Source organism: Trichoderma citrinoviride (assembly GCF_003025115.1).
Source record: "Trichoderma citrinoviride strain TUCIM 6016 unplaced genomic scaffold BBK36scaffold_3, whole genome shotgun sequence".
Lineage (NCBI taxonomy): Eukaryota > Fungi > Ascomycota > Sordariomycetes > Hypocreales > Hypocreaceae > Trichoderma > Trichoderma citrinoviride.
The window spans coordinates 1,050,576-1,066,145 of NW_020194711.1; the positions used below are offsets into that span (position 1 = coordinate 1,050,576).

Genomic DNA, 15,570 nt, shown 5'->3' on the forward strand with positions numbered 1-15,570 from the left:
GTAACGGCTGATGCGATGCAAATTGATGCAGAGGCTCCCAAGAGAAGCGGCTTTAAGCAAGGGGAGGTGTATAGTGGAGAGCAAGAGAAAGAGAGGCAAAGATTGAAGAAAGCGCCGGTGCTGCTTGTCAGGCCGATAGCGAAGGTGACAAGAGGCCTATCGACAAGCCACGGCAAGTGAAGGCAGATGCAAGTCGGAGCCACAACTGCCGGGATACAGAACGTTCTCGCGGCAGTGGGGATAACCAAAAAATCTTGTATAATAAAACTCCGATGCAATGAAAAGGGGAAATAGAAAGGAATTCTTGCAGCTAATAAGAACAAAAGCCAGGAGAGAAGGAGGCTGCAACGGACGACTTTGCTGAACCAATTCAAGTTCCTGTTGCTGACATATCATGAGATGCTCCTCAATGCGGAAAGATGCCACGCTGGCGATCCGGAACAGCTGCTTATGTACGGAACTTCAAACAGGCGACCTGTCTTGTAGTCTGTTTTACGCTGCACGGATCAACGCCGTACCAGGTACCGACGCCAACGGAAGTCTTTTTTTAGCGGGTGGCGGTGGGGGAGAATAAAGTGGAAGAATTGAGAGAACATTGAAGGACCGCGTTTTAGAGGCGTTTCGGTCACTGTGAATACTAGACAGAACGTAGCAGCCAATAATGGGGCTCAGTTGTGAGGCAAGTTTTGGTGGTGGTTCGACGCCACCAACGCGAGACGGGCAGCTTCAGGGCCAGCTGAAATGTGCCCACAACTGCAACAATAAAAAGTCAGAGCATTTTCATACGAGAACGCTGATGTTTGTGTCGTACATGAACTATAAATAAGTGAAAATGAGCATTGCTGGCCTTCTGAACAGCGAAGAGACATTCTGGTGAGGCCATGCATCATCACAGTATCAGCCCACTCGAGCAGCTCGGAATGCGCATCCAGACGGCCTTCCGCTTGGAGAAACCTCACCTACCTTGCTGGTAATAATGAGAAGCGGGCTGCGGCCTGCCACGTTGCCTGAAATCTGGTGTAACCGGACTGACAAGTACTCAGTACAAGGACAGCCAAGATTAATCTGATGTTTACTAAACAGGGAGAACCTATTTGATGTTTACTGAACAGGGAGAACCTATTTGATGTTTACTCAACAGGGAGAACCTAATATGAAGTAAGAATCATCTCTCCGTGACTCAAGACGGGATATACACGTGATTCATAGTGTGACAATAATGAAGGTACGCGGCTGTGTTTGATATCCGAGCTTAAGGTGACCGCCGAACCTTTTGCCCACCTGTTCAGTGCACCACCAACGTAGCGCGGATGGCATATTCACGGATTGTATATCCATTGATGTGACAAGATAGGTATATAATGTATGGTAGGCGGCATTCGGCATCTGTCCAGACCAGCCATCATTGGCAATAATATTTCCTTGTATATAAGTCCCTAGACCATGCTTCGATTCTCCCTCAGCTACCTCTACACAAGGCTAACCAATCGCCTACCTAACACGTCCTTCTTGTAGCGCCCAGTCATCCACCCTCTCAAGTGTCAACTCTGGAAATCACAGAGACGCGCGCCAACCCATGGGCTAGCTGCTTGCACTTTTGACAGATGCACCCACATGTTGTCCGCCCCTTGTCGGAAACAAACCCTACCGTATCTCATATACGCGACTCCAGATCGCCATAGACAAGCCATTAGCCATTCAAGGCCGAACGGCGCATGTGGCAGGGTCGTGAGGCAGCGTCCGGTCGTCTCGCAGACGTATTAACCCAACATTCTTCTAGTATGCTGACCGTAAAATTCGTAATGTGACGCTAAACAAACAAACTCTTTTATGCGGCGTGAGTCGGCGCGGGAAGAAGCCGGTCGCGCCATCGTACACAACTGAGCGCAGGAGCTCGAGGATCGGGGCGCTCACTGAGGCGGCTGGTAGTTGAGAGGTCGCCTATTTTGACTGTTAGACAATGCCTGTGCCTTGATCAGATGATATGGCAGAACTCACTTGAAAAGGAGGATATGCGGCTCCGGCTCATGGACCTCGTAGTGCTCCCAGCCAAGACTCTGAACGAAAATCTGGTGTCAGCGATGTCGCACGTCTTTTTCTCCCTCGCCCTTTGGACTGCGGGGGATCTGCGATGGAAGGGAAACAAAGGGACTGCTCCTCACCTGTGTCATTCCCATGGCCCTCCACTCGTCCTCCCACAGGAGCTTCAGCGTGCCCTTGGCTGAATCGTGGTATTCTTTCGGAATCGCTTTGAGCATCATCTTAGGTAACTGGACATGGCGGTACTCGAATTCGTCGTCGCTGTATCTGTTGGCCCTTTAGCGATCCAGCTCCCAGTAACATCCTCTCCTAATGCGCCTGTGGACGGCTATCCATCCCTTTCTCCTTGCAACAGCAGCTCGATGACCTCTTCCACCAGCTCAAGAAGAGAGATTCCAGGACTAACCTCTCTGAGTATCGGATGGCGTCCACAAATTCTTCGAGTCGGGCTCGTTCGGCTTCGGTCAGGGGACGCGGAGTCTTGTTCCGCCGGCTCATGTCGATATCCATTGTGATGGCTGAGTATCTAGAATCTTTCGGGCTTGTCTAGCACAACTCGAGTCGTCCACCGCGTAGCGCGATCGTGGTTGTAATAACTGTGTGGGATTCTTTTGCAAGGAAAGGCCGCTCAGGACTTGTCCAATGGCTCTCGATTCGATTCCAAGCTGCTGAGATGTTTCGGCTCCAAGATCGGCTTGGGATAGTATGATGAAACAAGAACAGTTCGGCGGTGGAAGTCGACGGAGGGGGCGGCAAAACGGGGGTACAGCGAGGTTCGATCAAAGCACGCGAGAAGCTTCTGGCGGATCGAAACGAACGGCGGAATCGCGTGGTGCGTGAGTCACGAGCAACGAGAGCGACGGAAGGTGCGATAATCGAGAAGGCGCAAGACTGATTCACAGCCGAAGCAGACAGACTGACAATACACTCAATGGGCACGAGACCTTTTTGGCTGGCGGGTTTGCAGGAGCGAGAACGGGGTTGCGGTGGGATAATAAATACTAGAGGTAAACAACCGTCGTCGAATCAAGCCCCGAAGATCCACCCCCTGGTCGGGGCCACTAAAGGTCCCAGCCAGCTCCGTTGGCGGTAGTACTCCGTACAGGGGCATCCCGTTGACAGGACAGGACATCTGATATCTGACCGCCGCTTCACGTCTAGTCTTCAACGATTTCCATGCTCTTCTACAACAAGGGCATTTTTTATTGATGCTTATTTTACCCTTTGACAGCTTTAGAAGGATTCAGGGTTGTGTCCTCCTGCAATCAGTAGCCCGGTAAAGCAAGTACCTTGAAGTACCTCCCCTTAGCGCACAGGTGCTGAGATACCTACTATAGAGAACGTAAAACGTCCCGATCAACTGTGCACAATCCGTTTGTTCAAGGTTGTCAAATGCAAATTACTGTGAAGTCGATAATGAGAGAGAATTTCGTCTATTCGTAATACCTATCCAGCAATTCCCCATTGCAAGTTTCCAGAGAGACGCACGAGTTCACTGGGGTCGTCGATTTGCTGCCTGTTCCAGCGGGAGCTTAAACAACCCCTGTCTTGAACCCTTAATGCAGGTGTCTGTCTACGTGCGCCGATTCAATGTCATCATTTGGCAGACTTGGGTGTTCTCTGAATAAGTCCGGTAGTATCACTTTAGAGGTGATACCAAGGTGCCAGGTCGGTGCAACAAAACACGCAGTTACAATCCAAAGAGTGATCTGGATTGGGGTCTCGAAGCAATCGGAGCTGCTCCCGAGAGCGGCACGTGGCTTACGACGTTGCCTATCTTTACCTTGACGCCGGGCACTGAAATCTTCCACGCCTTGACGGACTGAAACTCTTCATCTTCAAAAGCTTCCAGAGCCTCGTTGGCTTCTTCATCCACGGGAAGGTCAAGCGCCCATCCAATAGAGATGTGGAACGCTTCATCGGCCGCGTCCTTGTCGCCTCTCTTGTTCTGATACAAAATGGGCTGGTCAAACCTCTGAGCCAAGTCATTGCACGCGCTCAACAGTCGCATGAGCTCCGGATTGGACAGCGTCCCAGCGCTCTTCGAGGTCGACGAGCTCGCCACCTGGAGGATGAGAAAGGTGCGATTCGAGTCAGGGGAGTTATACCACAGCAATCTCCCGGGGCTGACGGAGAACTGGGACACGCCGCTGGATTGTAGCGCAGACGATATCTGGTCGAGAAACCGATCCTTGTTAGAGGTGCTCAGCGAAAGGGGCCTTGACAGGCTAATGTGAAGAGGCAGCGGCGCCCCCAAGTCACTCGTCAGGAAGCTGTGCAGCTTGACCTGGCTGCCAATGGCGTCGTTGACCTTGCATACCAGTTGAACCAGCTTGTCGTGCTGGCCAGCCAGCGGATGCCCTAGAGCCCGAGTTAGCCTTGCGTCATCCGGGCGGCTCAAGCAAAGCTCATCCAACTCACACTCGATGTAGACATGGCTGGGCCAGTTGCCCACAACATGAGGAGTCAGTCTCTTGCGCCCATGGTGCAGCGCGGGATCGTCTACGACGCTCTGGCGGACAGTGGACGCGTAGAGGTCGTGGAATGCTGAGGGAAGAGGTGGCAGGTCGGACTCGAGGCCTGACGGAGGGCTCGGGGCCTTTGGCCGAGTTCCGGAGCCGTGCGGCGAGGCTTTGCGCCGTTTGGCCGGCGGCGCTGATGGCGCGCTGTCGCCCTCACTGTCGGAATGCGATGATGCTGATGAGGAGGAAGAGTAGTCGACAAGAGCCATTGAACTGAGGAGGCGTTTTCGAAACAGGGTATCTAAATGCTCACTGATTGCGAGGAAAATGAAATTGAACAAGACATAATAAATGAAAGAAATAGCAAAGGAATTGAATAAAGAACTTTGCAATCACGCTTTTGCTCTTTTTCATCTTGTATTATTCACATACCTAACGCAACCAAAGGCTCAGATCGAATTGATGTCTTGGCGATGTCCCGAGCAGATTGCCGCCTTACATAAGCAGCGTATCGCCCGCTATTTTTGTCCTCTCTTCCAACACATGGCGACCAGTTCAAACCCTTGATTGAGGGTCTCTTTGTTTGATCTTTGAGCCGCACTGATGTGAGAATGATTCACTGACGTAGTTCAGACGCATCGCATCCTTGTTCTCCTCTTGGTAGGCATATCCTGTCAATTGGTACGCCGTAAATCTCGCTCGACTTTGACAGGTGGGCGCCGTGGCACCGCAATAGTGCATGCCTCACCTTACCTACAGTATCTCCGGTGGCTTGAACGGTTACCTACCTTATCTACCTTTAAATAGCCCGGCCAAAGGTCTAAGCCAAATGAAGCTTCTGCGAATGGAGGCGTCTGTTGCGGCTGGGTTAAGTTACCCAGTCAAGCCATCAAGCCAATTACACCATCATGACTGATGCATACATGTCCCGTGTCATGACTATCAATTATCTCATGACGAGTTGAGACCAAAGCAGTCCTATAGTCAAAGAACGAAAGAAATAAAAGAAAGAACAGAAAGAAAGGGAAACGCAGATGGAGGAAAGCAAGGTAATAAGGACTGGCTGGACGACTGCGTCAGCTCAACAGCAAAGTACAGCCGACTCTTCATCGAACTTGAGGAGGGCTTGCATAAAGCTTACATAGGTGGGATTGAGAATTCGGCGACAGATTAGATTCGACGTGGCTTCTCTGCGAGGAAGTAGGCACGAGAACGCTCATGAGCTGGGTTGGCCGCTCAACGCTTTGCTTGTGCTTGTAGCTTATCGTGTCGACCCAACAGAATATGATCTGAGGCACACTTAATCTTCTTCGCATACTGAGCTACCACTCAGTAACAAAGCCTCGTCGCTTTGCCAAAACTAAGCCCCCTTGAGCTGATAGTACGACCCTGCATCTTCTTCTCTGGAAAAAAACGTACTACAAGCCTGCGGTCTAAGGTTGTGAAGATGGGGGGCGTTTTGAAGCCTCACAGCCACATACTCCCCACTTCCACTCCTCGCCCTGAACCTTCGAGGTCAAAGTTTCTCTCTTTCACACGGTACCCTTACACCAAAGACACCCGTAAAGCCATATAGAACATACAGTGCCGGATGGACAACCATCTCTCTTGTCCACGGTCCGTCGGGGCTGAAGAAGGATTCTTATCAACCTTCAACTGCCCCTTTTGTTCAATTTCACTTTCACTTTCATCTTCACCTCCTCCAGCGAAGTCCCACATAGAGTTAGGCATGCTTACAACGGAGACGTCTCATCATTTAAAGTCTGGTGCTTCAACGCCATAGCCGACAAGCAATTCAGTAGTTAAACCTTACAAACGAAGCCTCAGTCTAATCCTTCTCAACCGGAGGCTCTGGCTCTGAAATTTACCCATAAAGAGACGAGGTTCCCCCCTGGGATCTGATCCCTGGTCTTGCTTCTCTCCAATTCACACATAAAAAGAAGTACTCTCGTCGCAGTCCAGCTCTCTCAGTCCAAGCAAAACAACCACCCATTTGCACGGACTTGCCAACTGCTCTACCCCCCCTCGCCACGACAACCATCACGAGAGCGAGAGAAGACGGTGACAAGTGGTAAGTAGTGTGTGTTCTTCTATTACCCAATTGCGTGTTCTTAAAGCATGTCCCCTTCGCCCTGGTACAATTTTCTCCGTATCACTCGCGACTGCTTCAGCTACACGCCTTGTCCTTTCCAGCTTTCAGCCGAAACCTAGATATATGTATCTTGTCTTATATCTTCCACCTGCTATCACTACCGCCGCTGTTCATCATCTTCCCAATGTTATGTTTGCTTTTCCATGTTCATCATCATCATAACTGTCTTGCATTGTTTTGCTCATCAGCTACTGGTTTTCCACTGACATTGGGCTTATCAGAAACGTCATCGGCCTTCCTCCCCCATTGTCGTCGGGCATACGGCATATTATCCCCTTGCACACCAATCCAAAAGGTCGTCCACCAGGCCCTTGGCCATAAGAAAACCCTCCGCGTCTACCTGTGCTTCCGTCGGAGACAATGTCGCACCAGCCGGTCATGATGGCTTATGATGCCGCATCCTTCGCCCCTGATGGGCGCCGCCTCTGGTACTCGAGCGACTTCGATACCATCGACCGCCTCGACACAAGCGGTCCCAACGGAATGCCCATGTTCCACCACGGCGGGCCATACGACGCCGTCCTCCCCAGCCGCAACTGGGACCCGAAAACCTCGCCAATGGCGGCGCTCTCCGGCTCGCTCGCCGAGGCCCTGCGAGCCACTCCCCAGGAGTACATCGCGGACTGCCTCCAGCAGGGCGTCCCCCTCCAGGGCACCGCCACGATCCCATCCGGCCAGCTGGACTATGAGGGCAACCGGATGGACTACGAGGAGGGCTCCAACCTCGTGCGAGACTCGGACTCCATCGCCGTCTCGTACCAGCAGTACAGGCAGTGGGACTGCGGCTCCGTCGTAATAACCCGCCCCTACACGCCGCTGTGTGTACGGATTAAGAATCGCTTACGCCGGTACAGAAACAACGTCGGCGCGATGTTCAAGGCAAAGAGCCGGTCCACCACTACCCTGCCGAGCGTGAGCGTGATGTGAAGGGCAAGGGGCGGGCGCAGGAGGGCTTTGAGGAGATTGAGATGCAGTCGATGCTGCCGGGTCGCAGAGGCGCTCAGAAGCCGCTCAGAGCTCATCGCAACGCCCGCGATTCGCGACAGACGAGCTCCTCTTCTGGCGGCGGCCGCGCCTACATGTATGACGACGGCCCTTGGAATTCTCAGCGCCGAAAGGCGAATTCGCGGCGAGCTGAATGAGAGCTTCGAGAGATGATGCTGGGGGGCCTTGGCGGCACAAGATGGACGCTGCTTGTATTAGTTTTTTTTGTTTTGTTTATGGAGTAGCAAGTATCGACGGGCGCACGGTTAGAATGGAATGGATTAATGGGAGATACCACGGGTGGGATTGACCGGAGTCATGGATGGAGTGCTTGATATTTGATTCTGATAGTCGGTTATGCTTCATTACGATTCCTGCAGAACAGAAAATCGTTGCAAATAATTTGCTTCTCAGACGCTGCCTGTGAGAAACTGCGGATCATACGTATATTCATCATGCCAAAGACGACTTTATTTGCCCGACAATAGTATCATACCTATGTAAATATGCAACTAGATTCTCCTGCCTCATAGGGGTTGTTCATCCTAGAAGTACGAAAGCCCGCCCCATCCCAGCACCGCGTCCAAATCCTCTCTCATGTCCGTCACGCCATCATACCCACCTCTCGTGGCCACCTCTGCCCTCTTGGCGGCGCCAAGCTCGTTCCACCGCGCCAGAACGGTCCCGTCGACGATGGCCCTCCCCGAGGCGGCGGTCTCGACGCCCACGGTGCGGGACATGCCGCCTCCGCCCTCTGGCGTGCGGTGCGCCCTCGCGTGGAGGCCGCCGTGGGGGACGAGGGCCGGGAGGAGCTGGTTCGTGACGGAGAGGAGGCGGCGGTAGGCGGATTCGGGGAGGGGCGTGAGGGCGGCGATGGAGCCTGAGGGGGAGGCGAGGAGGAGGATGTGCGGCTGCGCTGAGGAGGAGGTGGAGGACTCTGCGGGTGATTGGGACGCGGGGAGGGTGCGGGGGAGGAGGAGGGTTGAGGTTGGGGGGTTGGGGGTTACGCTGAAGGTTGTCCGGTGGAGGAGGAGGTGGCCTTGGAGAGATTTGGGGTCTGAGAAGAGTTTGAGTCAGTATCTTTGGATGCAGTGAAGTCGCTGGAGAGATGGCGAATGATTAGGGGGGAGAGAGAGAACTTACGCTCGGGATTGAACTCGAGGACATGCATATCACCGTCCGCGTCCACGGCAACCATTGACAAGTCTTCGCCGTCTGGCAAAAAGTCGGCGACCAGCAGCGGCAGCGATCCGCTGCTCTTTCCGAGCACCTTGAACGTGTACGGCTCCTCCGTGTACCCGGCAAACCACAAGCCCTTGAAGGCGTCCGCAATCAGACACAGGCCCGTGCCTGGCAGTTCCCGCACCGACGAGACGTGGCAGCTCATGTCGAGGAAGGCCACGGGCAGCAGCGAGCCGTCCTCCTTCAGGCCTCGCACCATGCACTTCTGGCCTTGCGCCACCAGCATCAGCCCCTGCGTGCCAATCTCGGACAGGGCCGTCACGCCGCCGCGGGGGATGTCCTCCTTGGCTAGCAGCTTGAGCCTCTTGTTCGTCTCCGGCTTGCCCGGCTCGGGGATGACGGTCACGATGTCGAATACTTGCACGCGGCCGCGCGTGGGGAGGTCTTCGCCCTTGGATAGGGCGGTGCCCACTGCCAGGAGCATCCTGCGCTCCTTTGTCTCCTCTGATACCTCGAGATGCAGCGTTTTCATGCATTCAATGGACTCACCGGCTTCCATGTCGATTGAGTGGATCACCGTCCATGTGATGGGGTTGATTAGCTTCAGAGCACCCCTGATTGTTGTAGGCGGGAGAGGAACGTTCTCGCGGGCCCATTCTTTGTGGTAGTCGTCATCCTTTGGCAGCTCAAAGTTTTCAGGAACTGCACAGCCCGCAATATACGTCTCGGTGGGGTGATGGTACGCAACATGGCGGACGTCGAAGCCCAGCGGAACCTTCTTGACCGAAATACCCAGCTCCGTGAAGTTCGTCTTGCTCGGCAACTGAGTGACTCTGGCGACGCCTTCAGAGTCCGCGTAGATGAACCCCCTGTCGCACCCTTCAGTGTGGAACGTGCTCATGCCCCGAACGCCATGGCCTTGCAGGCCGACCACCCTCGGGACGCTTTTGGCGCTCTTGATGACGAAAGCTGGTGAGGGACCAGGAAGGAATACGGTGCTATAGCCACCCACATTCCCGCAGATTCTCAAGGGGACGTAACGCTCCGGTTGCGCGGTGTCGTCCGACGGATCCTCCACAGCCCTCTTCGCCAGCACGGCATTGGGCGACTTCTTAAAGAAGAGTGTGTCAGACAACGTGTGAGCAGTTGCATCGCCAGGTAGGCGGATGGGCTCATATATGGTGAGATCATCGGTGGAATGTCGTAGCTTGAAAAGATTCGCTGTTAGCCGGCAATCGATAATCAGCTGGAGTTTGGAGACTTCTTACAATCAGGTATGGCGAGGCGTGGACGGCATCTCCAAGGTCTGCCACGACAATCTCGGTCAGCGTTTCGCGGGTGGCACCTCTTCTGGCCGCATAGCCAGCTGAGAGATGGGGAGGAATTGATGACAGCCCCTCGGCGACGTAGACAGGCTTTGAGAGATCCGGAAGTGCGAATATCTATTATAGTTAGCCTCCTATATGTGATCCACAGCTTTTAGCAGTTCAGTAGACGATGCCGCTTACATGCAAAGCTCCTGTTGAGTTGAGCAAGAACATCATGACTTCTTCGCTTGTCTGTTTCGTTGAGTCGCCATAGCTTGACTGGAAGATGCCCTTGGTGTCTTTATACAGACATCCAGCCACCCACTTGGTGGACGTGAGACTGCTGTCCGTCTTTTCCATCTCTTCAATCTCATTATTGCCGTCTATTTGAGCGAGGAAAACGCTACCGTCGTCGCGGATGATGAGTAGGTACGGGTCAACGATGCTTGCACTCACGGCCCGGGGCTCAGCCCCCGTCTCTTCATCCAGCATGGGTAGGATCTGAATCAGGTTGAGATCTGGAAATCACTCAGCGTCTGCTCCTCTTCCACACACAAGGTCATGGGCAAACTTACCTCCGTTGTAACACCGCACTTCCGACTTGAGCACTTGGATGACCACCATTTGCTTTCCCATTGTGCCAGCCTCCACGGTAAAACCAGCGGCCGGCTCAAACTCTGTCTCCTTCAAAGTCTCAAAACCTGCCGCTGTGAGGGCGTAGACGTCAGAAGTTTCGTAGCCATCCAAATCGACCTTGGCAACAATCATGAATTTGTCGTGCTGAATCGGTGTATCGTAGTCGCCGGCCACCCCGGCATTCGCGCCCAGCGACTTGGGAACGGGCTTCTTGACACACATGGTCCAAAACCCTCTGGCCTCTGGGAACTCAAACCGGCCGATGACTTTGGGCTGAATCTCCCGGTTGATGATTGCGAGAGCGCCTGCCTCTCCACGTCCAACTGCACAGGCAAGCTGCAGATCAGCCGAGACGCCTCTGTTCAGCGTAGCCTCCTCGCTGTCAGGCAAAAACGCGGCTTGTCCGCATGTAATGTCTTGTATCGGCGCAATGCTGAGCAGCACGTCGTGTATCCGGAAAGACAAGTCTCCAGACTTGGCCGGACCTCCATTGGCCATCTGCTGTGGCTTGGTTGCGGCAGAGTCATCTCCGTAGAGGTCGTCATCTTCTTCATCATCCTCAAGATCGAGCTCATCCACCTCCAAAGCCAGATCCGGATCGATGAGTCGGGATTTCTTACGCTTCTCTTGAGTCTGCCTTCTCGACCATCCTAACACGACGGAATCGCTGGTTTCGCTCCCGACGAAAACGGTGTTCTTCCCTAGCCTGGAAAGACAGGTAACTCTGCTCTTGATCACATTGCCACCGCAGTCTGCGCCCACTAACCTGACGCTGAGGCCCGATACCGTTCGTCCATCAATCTTGAAAGATATGATGCCCAGCCTGCCATCATCTAATATCAATAGCAGCTCGCCATTCTCGATGGCAAGTATCTCAATTGCACAGTTCTCAAGGCGCAGTTTCAGGTCGGATTGGTCCGTCAGGCTAAAGGATGTTGCCAGCTTGGCCATAGGGTTGACGGCCACGCCATTCGCCTTTCCAGATTGGTCAACATGGATCAACTCATTCTGCCCGACTAACAGGGCGCCGCCGACAGGAGCGGGCAGGGCGATGACCTTGTAAAGGTCATGTGGCAGGCCAGTCACCGACAGGATGGTCGTCGACGCCCTCTGCTGTAGGTCTAGAGTAAAGACCTTGTACGATAGATGATCCCTGGCGCCTAGAGAGGCAGCGGGTGCCTGGCTGGATGACAAGACACCAAAGGTGGGCTCGCGATACTCATGCAGAAAGGTGAGATGCACGGGGTGAAGCAGGCTCGGGTCTAGGAGGGGCAGACGCAAGACAAATGACGGTGTATATGCTGCTTCTACATTGTCGCTATCTCCGTTGACCGCTGCCGCCTGCTCCTTGACCGGCCGAGGCCCGTCCAGATCCTCATCCCAGTCCTCCATCTCCAGGTCTTCTTCGGAGCGCCTGAAGGGCAGGATGGCGAGGTTCCGGGTGCCGAACTTCAAGGCGGCGCATCTACTGCCGGGATCGGCCTCGAGGTGGTTCACATACTCCCCAAACACCTCCTCCCACGGCGCTCCCTGGAGCTCTTCTTTTTCGTAGTAGTGGATGGAGATGGTCTCGAGCTCGTTCTTCCTCGAGTCCCACTCGGCCATACACAGCTTGGCTGCCTTGTATGCAATCAGCAGGACCTCGCCTCCCGACGCAGTCCTGCTGGTCCTCAGCCTTGCCAGCCCGATTACCGTTCCCGCGAGCGGGACCTCCGTGATGAGCACGAGCTTGGTGTTGTTGGTCCGCTCGGTTCGCATAAACACGCTCTCGCCGCCGAGGAAGGAGGACTCGAGGCCATCGTCGTCGTTTACCTGACGGTCGAACCGCGTGTCCGACTCGGCCGGCTGACTGGATTGGAATTCAGGATCGAGATCGGCAGACACGGTCTTGACGGTGAAGATCTGGAGCAGCGAGCCCTTTGCGACAACGACGTTGTTGGCGGTTGCAGACGTCAGCGGCAGGCTCAGGCATTGGGTGACGGCTGTGGGAGCCGCGAGCTCGGTGTAGACCTGCATAGCTGCAGGGGCATCTCCTCCGCCGTCTCGCGAGCGCAATTGGGCTGTTGCGGCTGTTGATGGAGAGGTTCGAGGGTTGAGGCGTTGCGAAACAATTTCGTCTGGGTGGGTTGAATCAAATGTTTTGGCCCGAGAAGCTGCACAAGAGGCCGACAGTGGGTTTAGCGGCCTCAGTAGCGGATCAACGCGCTGCCGTGCCGGCTGGGCTCCCTAGCACGGGCAGTTTTGGTAGCAGGTACTGCTGCACCTCGTAGCAGTGAAGCCTCCATCAAGACGGGATTGCATCTTGTTGCTGGTCTCGAGTACCTGTGTCAAAGGCATAGCACCGAGGGCTGCCCGCGTCTTCTCTACCCAAGCTTTCTTAGACCGCCGTCTGCAGTGGCTTACGTGGGGAGCAAGGGAGGTTCTCCCCAGCCCCAAATTCAGGCACCGATTCAATGCAAGTTCGGTTGTACTCGTACCTAAAGCTCCAGCGCCAGGGAATGTGGTACCTTGACAGCTGAGTGAGACAGCTGGTGATGCCGCCATTGCGTCACAATCCAGACAGAGAACAACAATCGCCACGCGTTTCACACGAAGCAAAGCTGGCTTGGACTCCTCACAGACAGCCAAGCAGCTTCAGAAGGAACGGCAATCGCGTACCCAATTCATCCTTGTCTATATAGCACAAACATACGACATCAACACCACCAACGCACGATGATGGCCTCGGGCTATGTCCAAGCCGGCCTCATCTGGCTGGCTTACGCAGTCGCCGTCCTGCTCTGTCTCGGCGCTGCAATTGTCACCACGTTCACATGGCAGACGCCCATCGACCGCTCGGCCATGGTGAGCATCGTCGCCATCGTCAGCTTAACATCTCTGCTCGCGACCGTCTTGCTTCTTCCGGTCGACATCGCTCTCATCTCGACCACTGCGTCCTCGACTCTAGGCGCCAAAAAGGACTGGGCCACGCCAAAGCGAGTCGCCGATATTCTCTTCACGCTCAAGGTTGTCTACTACTCGCTCTACAGCTGGGATGCCCTGCTTTGCCTCATTGTCATTCCCTTTGCGTACTTTTGGTATGAGGAATATGACGAGGTCGCCTTTCAGGAGGAGGGTCGCACGTGGAAGAGCCGCTTCTGGGCCGCCGCCAAGTACACGCTCTTCTTCGTTGCTTTCACCGTCGTGCTCTTCCTCTTGGGGTTCTTCGTTCCTGCAGCCGGCGGCAGCAAGGGCCACTGGGATCTGGACTACTATAAATCGCTATTGTCTCAAAACCACGGCGAGAAAGCTCTGACTTTCGCCGTGGGTCTCTTGATGACCATCGGAACCTTTCTCTATGTCATTTATACCAGTGCCGGACTTGCTCTCATGCCCGTCTCTTTAATTAAATCGGCTCCCCCTATCTCGGCTCCTCAGCTCTCGGCAACGACAGCTTCCCAACTCGAACAAAACCGGGAGCGTCAACGTCAGCTTGAGCTTCGCAATGCCGGCCGTGAAGAGGGCATGTCGCGGAAGGACAGGAGGGAGCTGGATGCTCTCATTAGAGAGGAGCAAACATTGGTTCGGCGCGAGCGCCTTGCTGCCGAGGCGCAGGGCGAAGGCAGGAGCCGAGTATATCAAATCTGGCTCAAGATGTGCGCACTCTTCAGGCCAGTCAAGATGCTCGGTGGAATTCTGCTGGTGCTCTACGCCATTGTCATTTGGGTGTCCATGTTCATCACCGGCATCGACAAGGCCAAGCACTCGGTCTGCAAGCAGCGTTGCGGATACATTCTGGGCCAGGTTCGCGTGTTCCAGCCGATGAACTGGATCTTTCTGAAGGCTGCCAAGGCCTTCCCCGTCGACTACATCCTGATGGCTTTTCTGGTCCTTGTTCTGTTCAGCAGCTCCATCTCCGGTATTGCCGCAGTTGGCATCCGCTTCCTCTGGATCCGAATCTTCCAGATCCGCAGAGGCAGGACAGCTCCGCAGGCCCTCCTCATCGCGACGGTCATGCTGTTGCTCATCACGCTGGCCATCAACTATGCAGTCGCCATGTTCGTGGCTCCGCAGTACTCGTTCTACGGAACCCAGACGTTCTGCACGAATGAGCCTGCGTATCCTGGAGCCCAGCCGGACTGCAGACACCACCCCGAGCTGATCCGCCCTTGCTCAGACGCTCTCAAATACAAAAACGCCAAAGACGTCTGTACGCCGTCTATGATGTCCACTCTGCTCAACCGTATTACCATTACGTGGCCGCTGTTTGGCGCGATTGATTTCTGGGCGCAGTACGTGTTCCTGGGTATCTTCCTTATCGTCTTTGTTACCGCGCTGGTGCGCACCCCCAAGGTCGACCTCGCCGAGATGGATGAGTTCGCCGAGGCGGATGAGGAAGAAAGCCTTTTGGCCTCGACCAGTCGTCGGTTCGACGCCACTTGGCAAGACGTGAGGGGACAGCCTGGCAGGGACTCGAGAAACGGGCCCCAGCTGATTCGAGGCTCACGACCGCAAGGTAACTAGCTGCCTCCTACCGCATAGGAACTTTCTTGATCGCTCCTCTTGATGGAGGGAAGGGGCTGGTAATTGGGCCCGGTAATTCAGATTGTTGTTTGTAAGGAAGGAAAGGATTCGGGCTACGGGTTATAACATGGCATGGCATGGCATGGATTGGGAGTTTGGAGTCGTTATTGGAGCGCACTTGATATGATTGCCAGGTGATGTAATGCGAGCGGCCTGCACAAAGCGCTGGAATTAAGGGGTACAATGGAAATTGATGGGAGTACGCATTTCAGGTAGTTTGTTCTCTTTTCCTCATGTTTTTAGT

The 15,570-nt window shown here is 54.4% G+C and overlaps 5 protein-coding genes across 5 annotated transcripts; 2 read left to right on the forward strand and 3 right to left on the reverse strand.

The window, feature by feature from the left end:
- Window positions 1-1,910: 1,910 nt before the first annotated feature.
- On the reverse strand, window positions 1,911-2,550 carry BBK36DRAFT_1112968 (CKS-domain-containing protein; the record flags this gene model as incomplete). Its single annotated transcript, XM_024889859.1, has 4 exons — window positions 1,911-1,941; window positions 1,999-2,057; window positions 2,163-2,307; window positions 2,447-2,550. 4 exons carry the CDS (start codon window positions 2,548-2,550, stop codon window positions 1,911-1,913), a joined length of 339 nt encoding a protein of 112 aa, XP_024752058.1.
- A 1,180-nt stretch (window positions 2,551-3,730) lies between these two features.
- On the reverse strand, window positions 3,731-4,783 carry BBK36DRAFT_1191752 (hypothetical protein; the record flags this gene model as incomplete). Its single annotated transcript, XM_024896733.1, has 2 exons — window positions 4,462-4,783; window positions 3,731-4,401 (listed from the first exon to the last, which is right to left on the reverse strand). Exons 1-2 carry the CDS (start codon window positions 4,769-4,771, stop codon window positions 3,731-3,733), a joined length of 981 nt encoding a protein of 326 aa, XP_024752059.1. The 5' UTR covers window positions 4,772-4,783.
- A 2,231-nt stretch (window positions 4,784-7,014) lies between these two features.
- On the forward strand, window positions 7,015-7,796 carry BBK36DRAFT_1156990 (hypothetical protein; the record flags this gene model as incomplete). The annotated part of the gene is made up of 2 exons (XM_024893973.1): window positions 7,015-7,446; window positions 7,509-7,796. The coding sequence occupies 2 exons, from the start codon at window positions 7,015-7,017 to the stop codon at window positions 7,794-7,796; spliced, it is 720 nt and encodes a 239-aa protein (XP_024752060.1).
- Window positions 7,797-8,183: 387 nt separating this feature from the next.
- On the reverse strand, window positions 8,184-12,779 carry BBK36DRAFT_1156991 (hypothetical protein; the record flags this gene model as incomplete). Its single annotated transcript, XM_024893974.1, has 5 exons — window positions 8,184-8,695; window positions 8,782-10,027; window positions 10,089-10,262; window positions 10,329-10,645; window positions 10,703-12,779. 5 exons carry the CDS (start codon window positions 12,777-12,779, stop codon window positions 8,184-8,186), a joined length of 4,326 nt encoding a protein of 1,441 aa, XP_024752061.1.
- A 699-nt stretch (window positions 12,780-13,478) lies between these two features.
- Window positions 13,479-15,268, forward strand: BBK36DRAFT_1191758 (hypothetical protein; the record flags this gene model as incomplete). The annotated part of the gene is made up of 1 exon (XM_024896734.1): window positions 13,479-15,268. The coding sequence occupies one exon, from the start codon at window positions 13,479-13,481 to the stop codon at window positions 15,264-15,266; it is 1,788 nt and encodes a 595-aa protein (XP_024752062.1).
- Window positions 15,269-15,570: the final 302 nt, after the last annotated feature.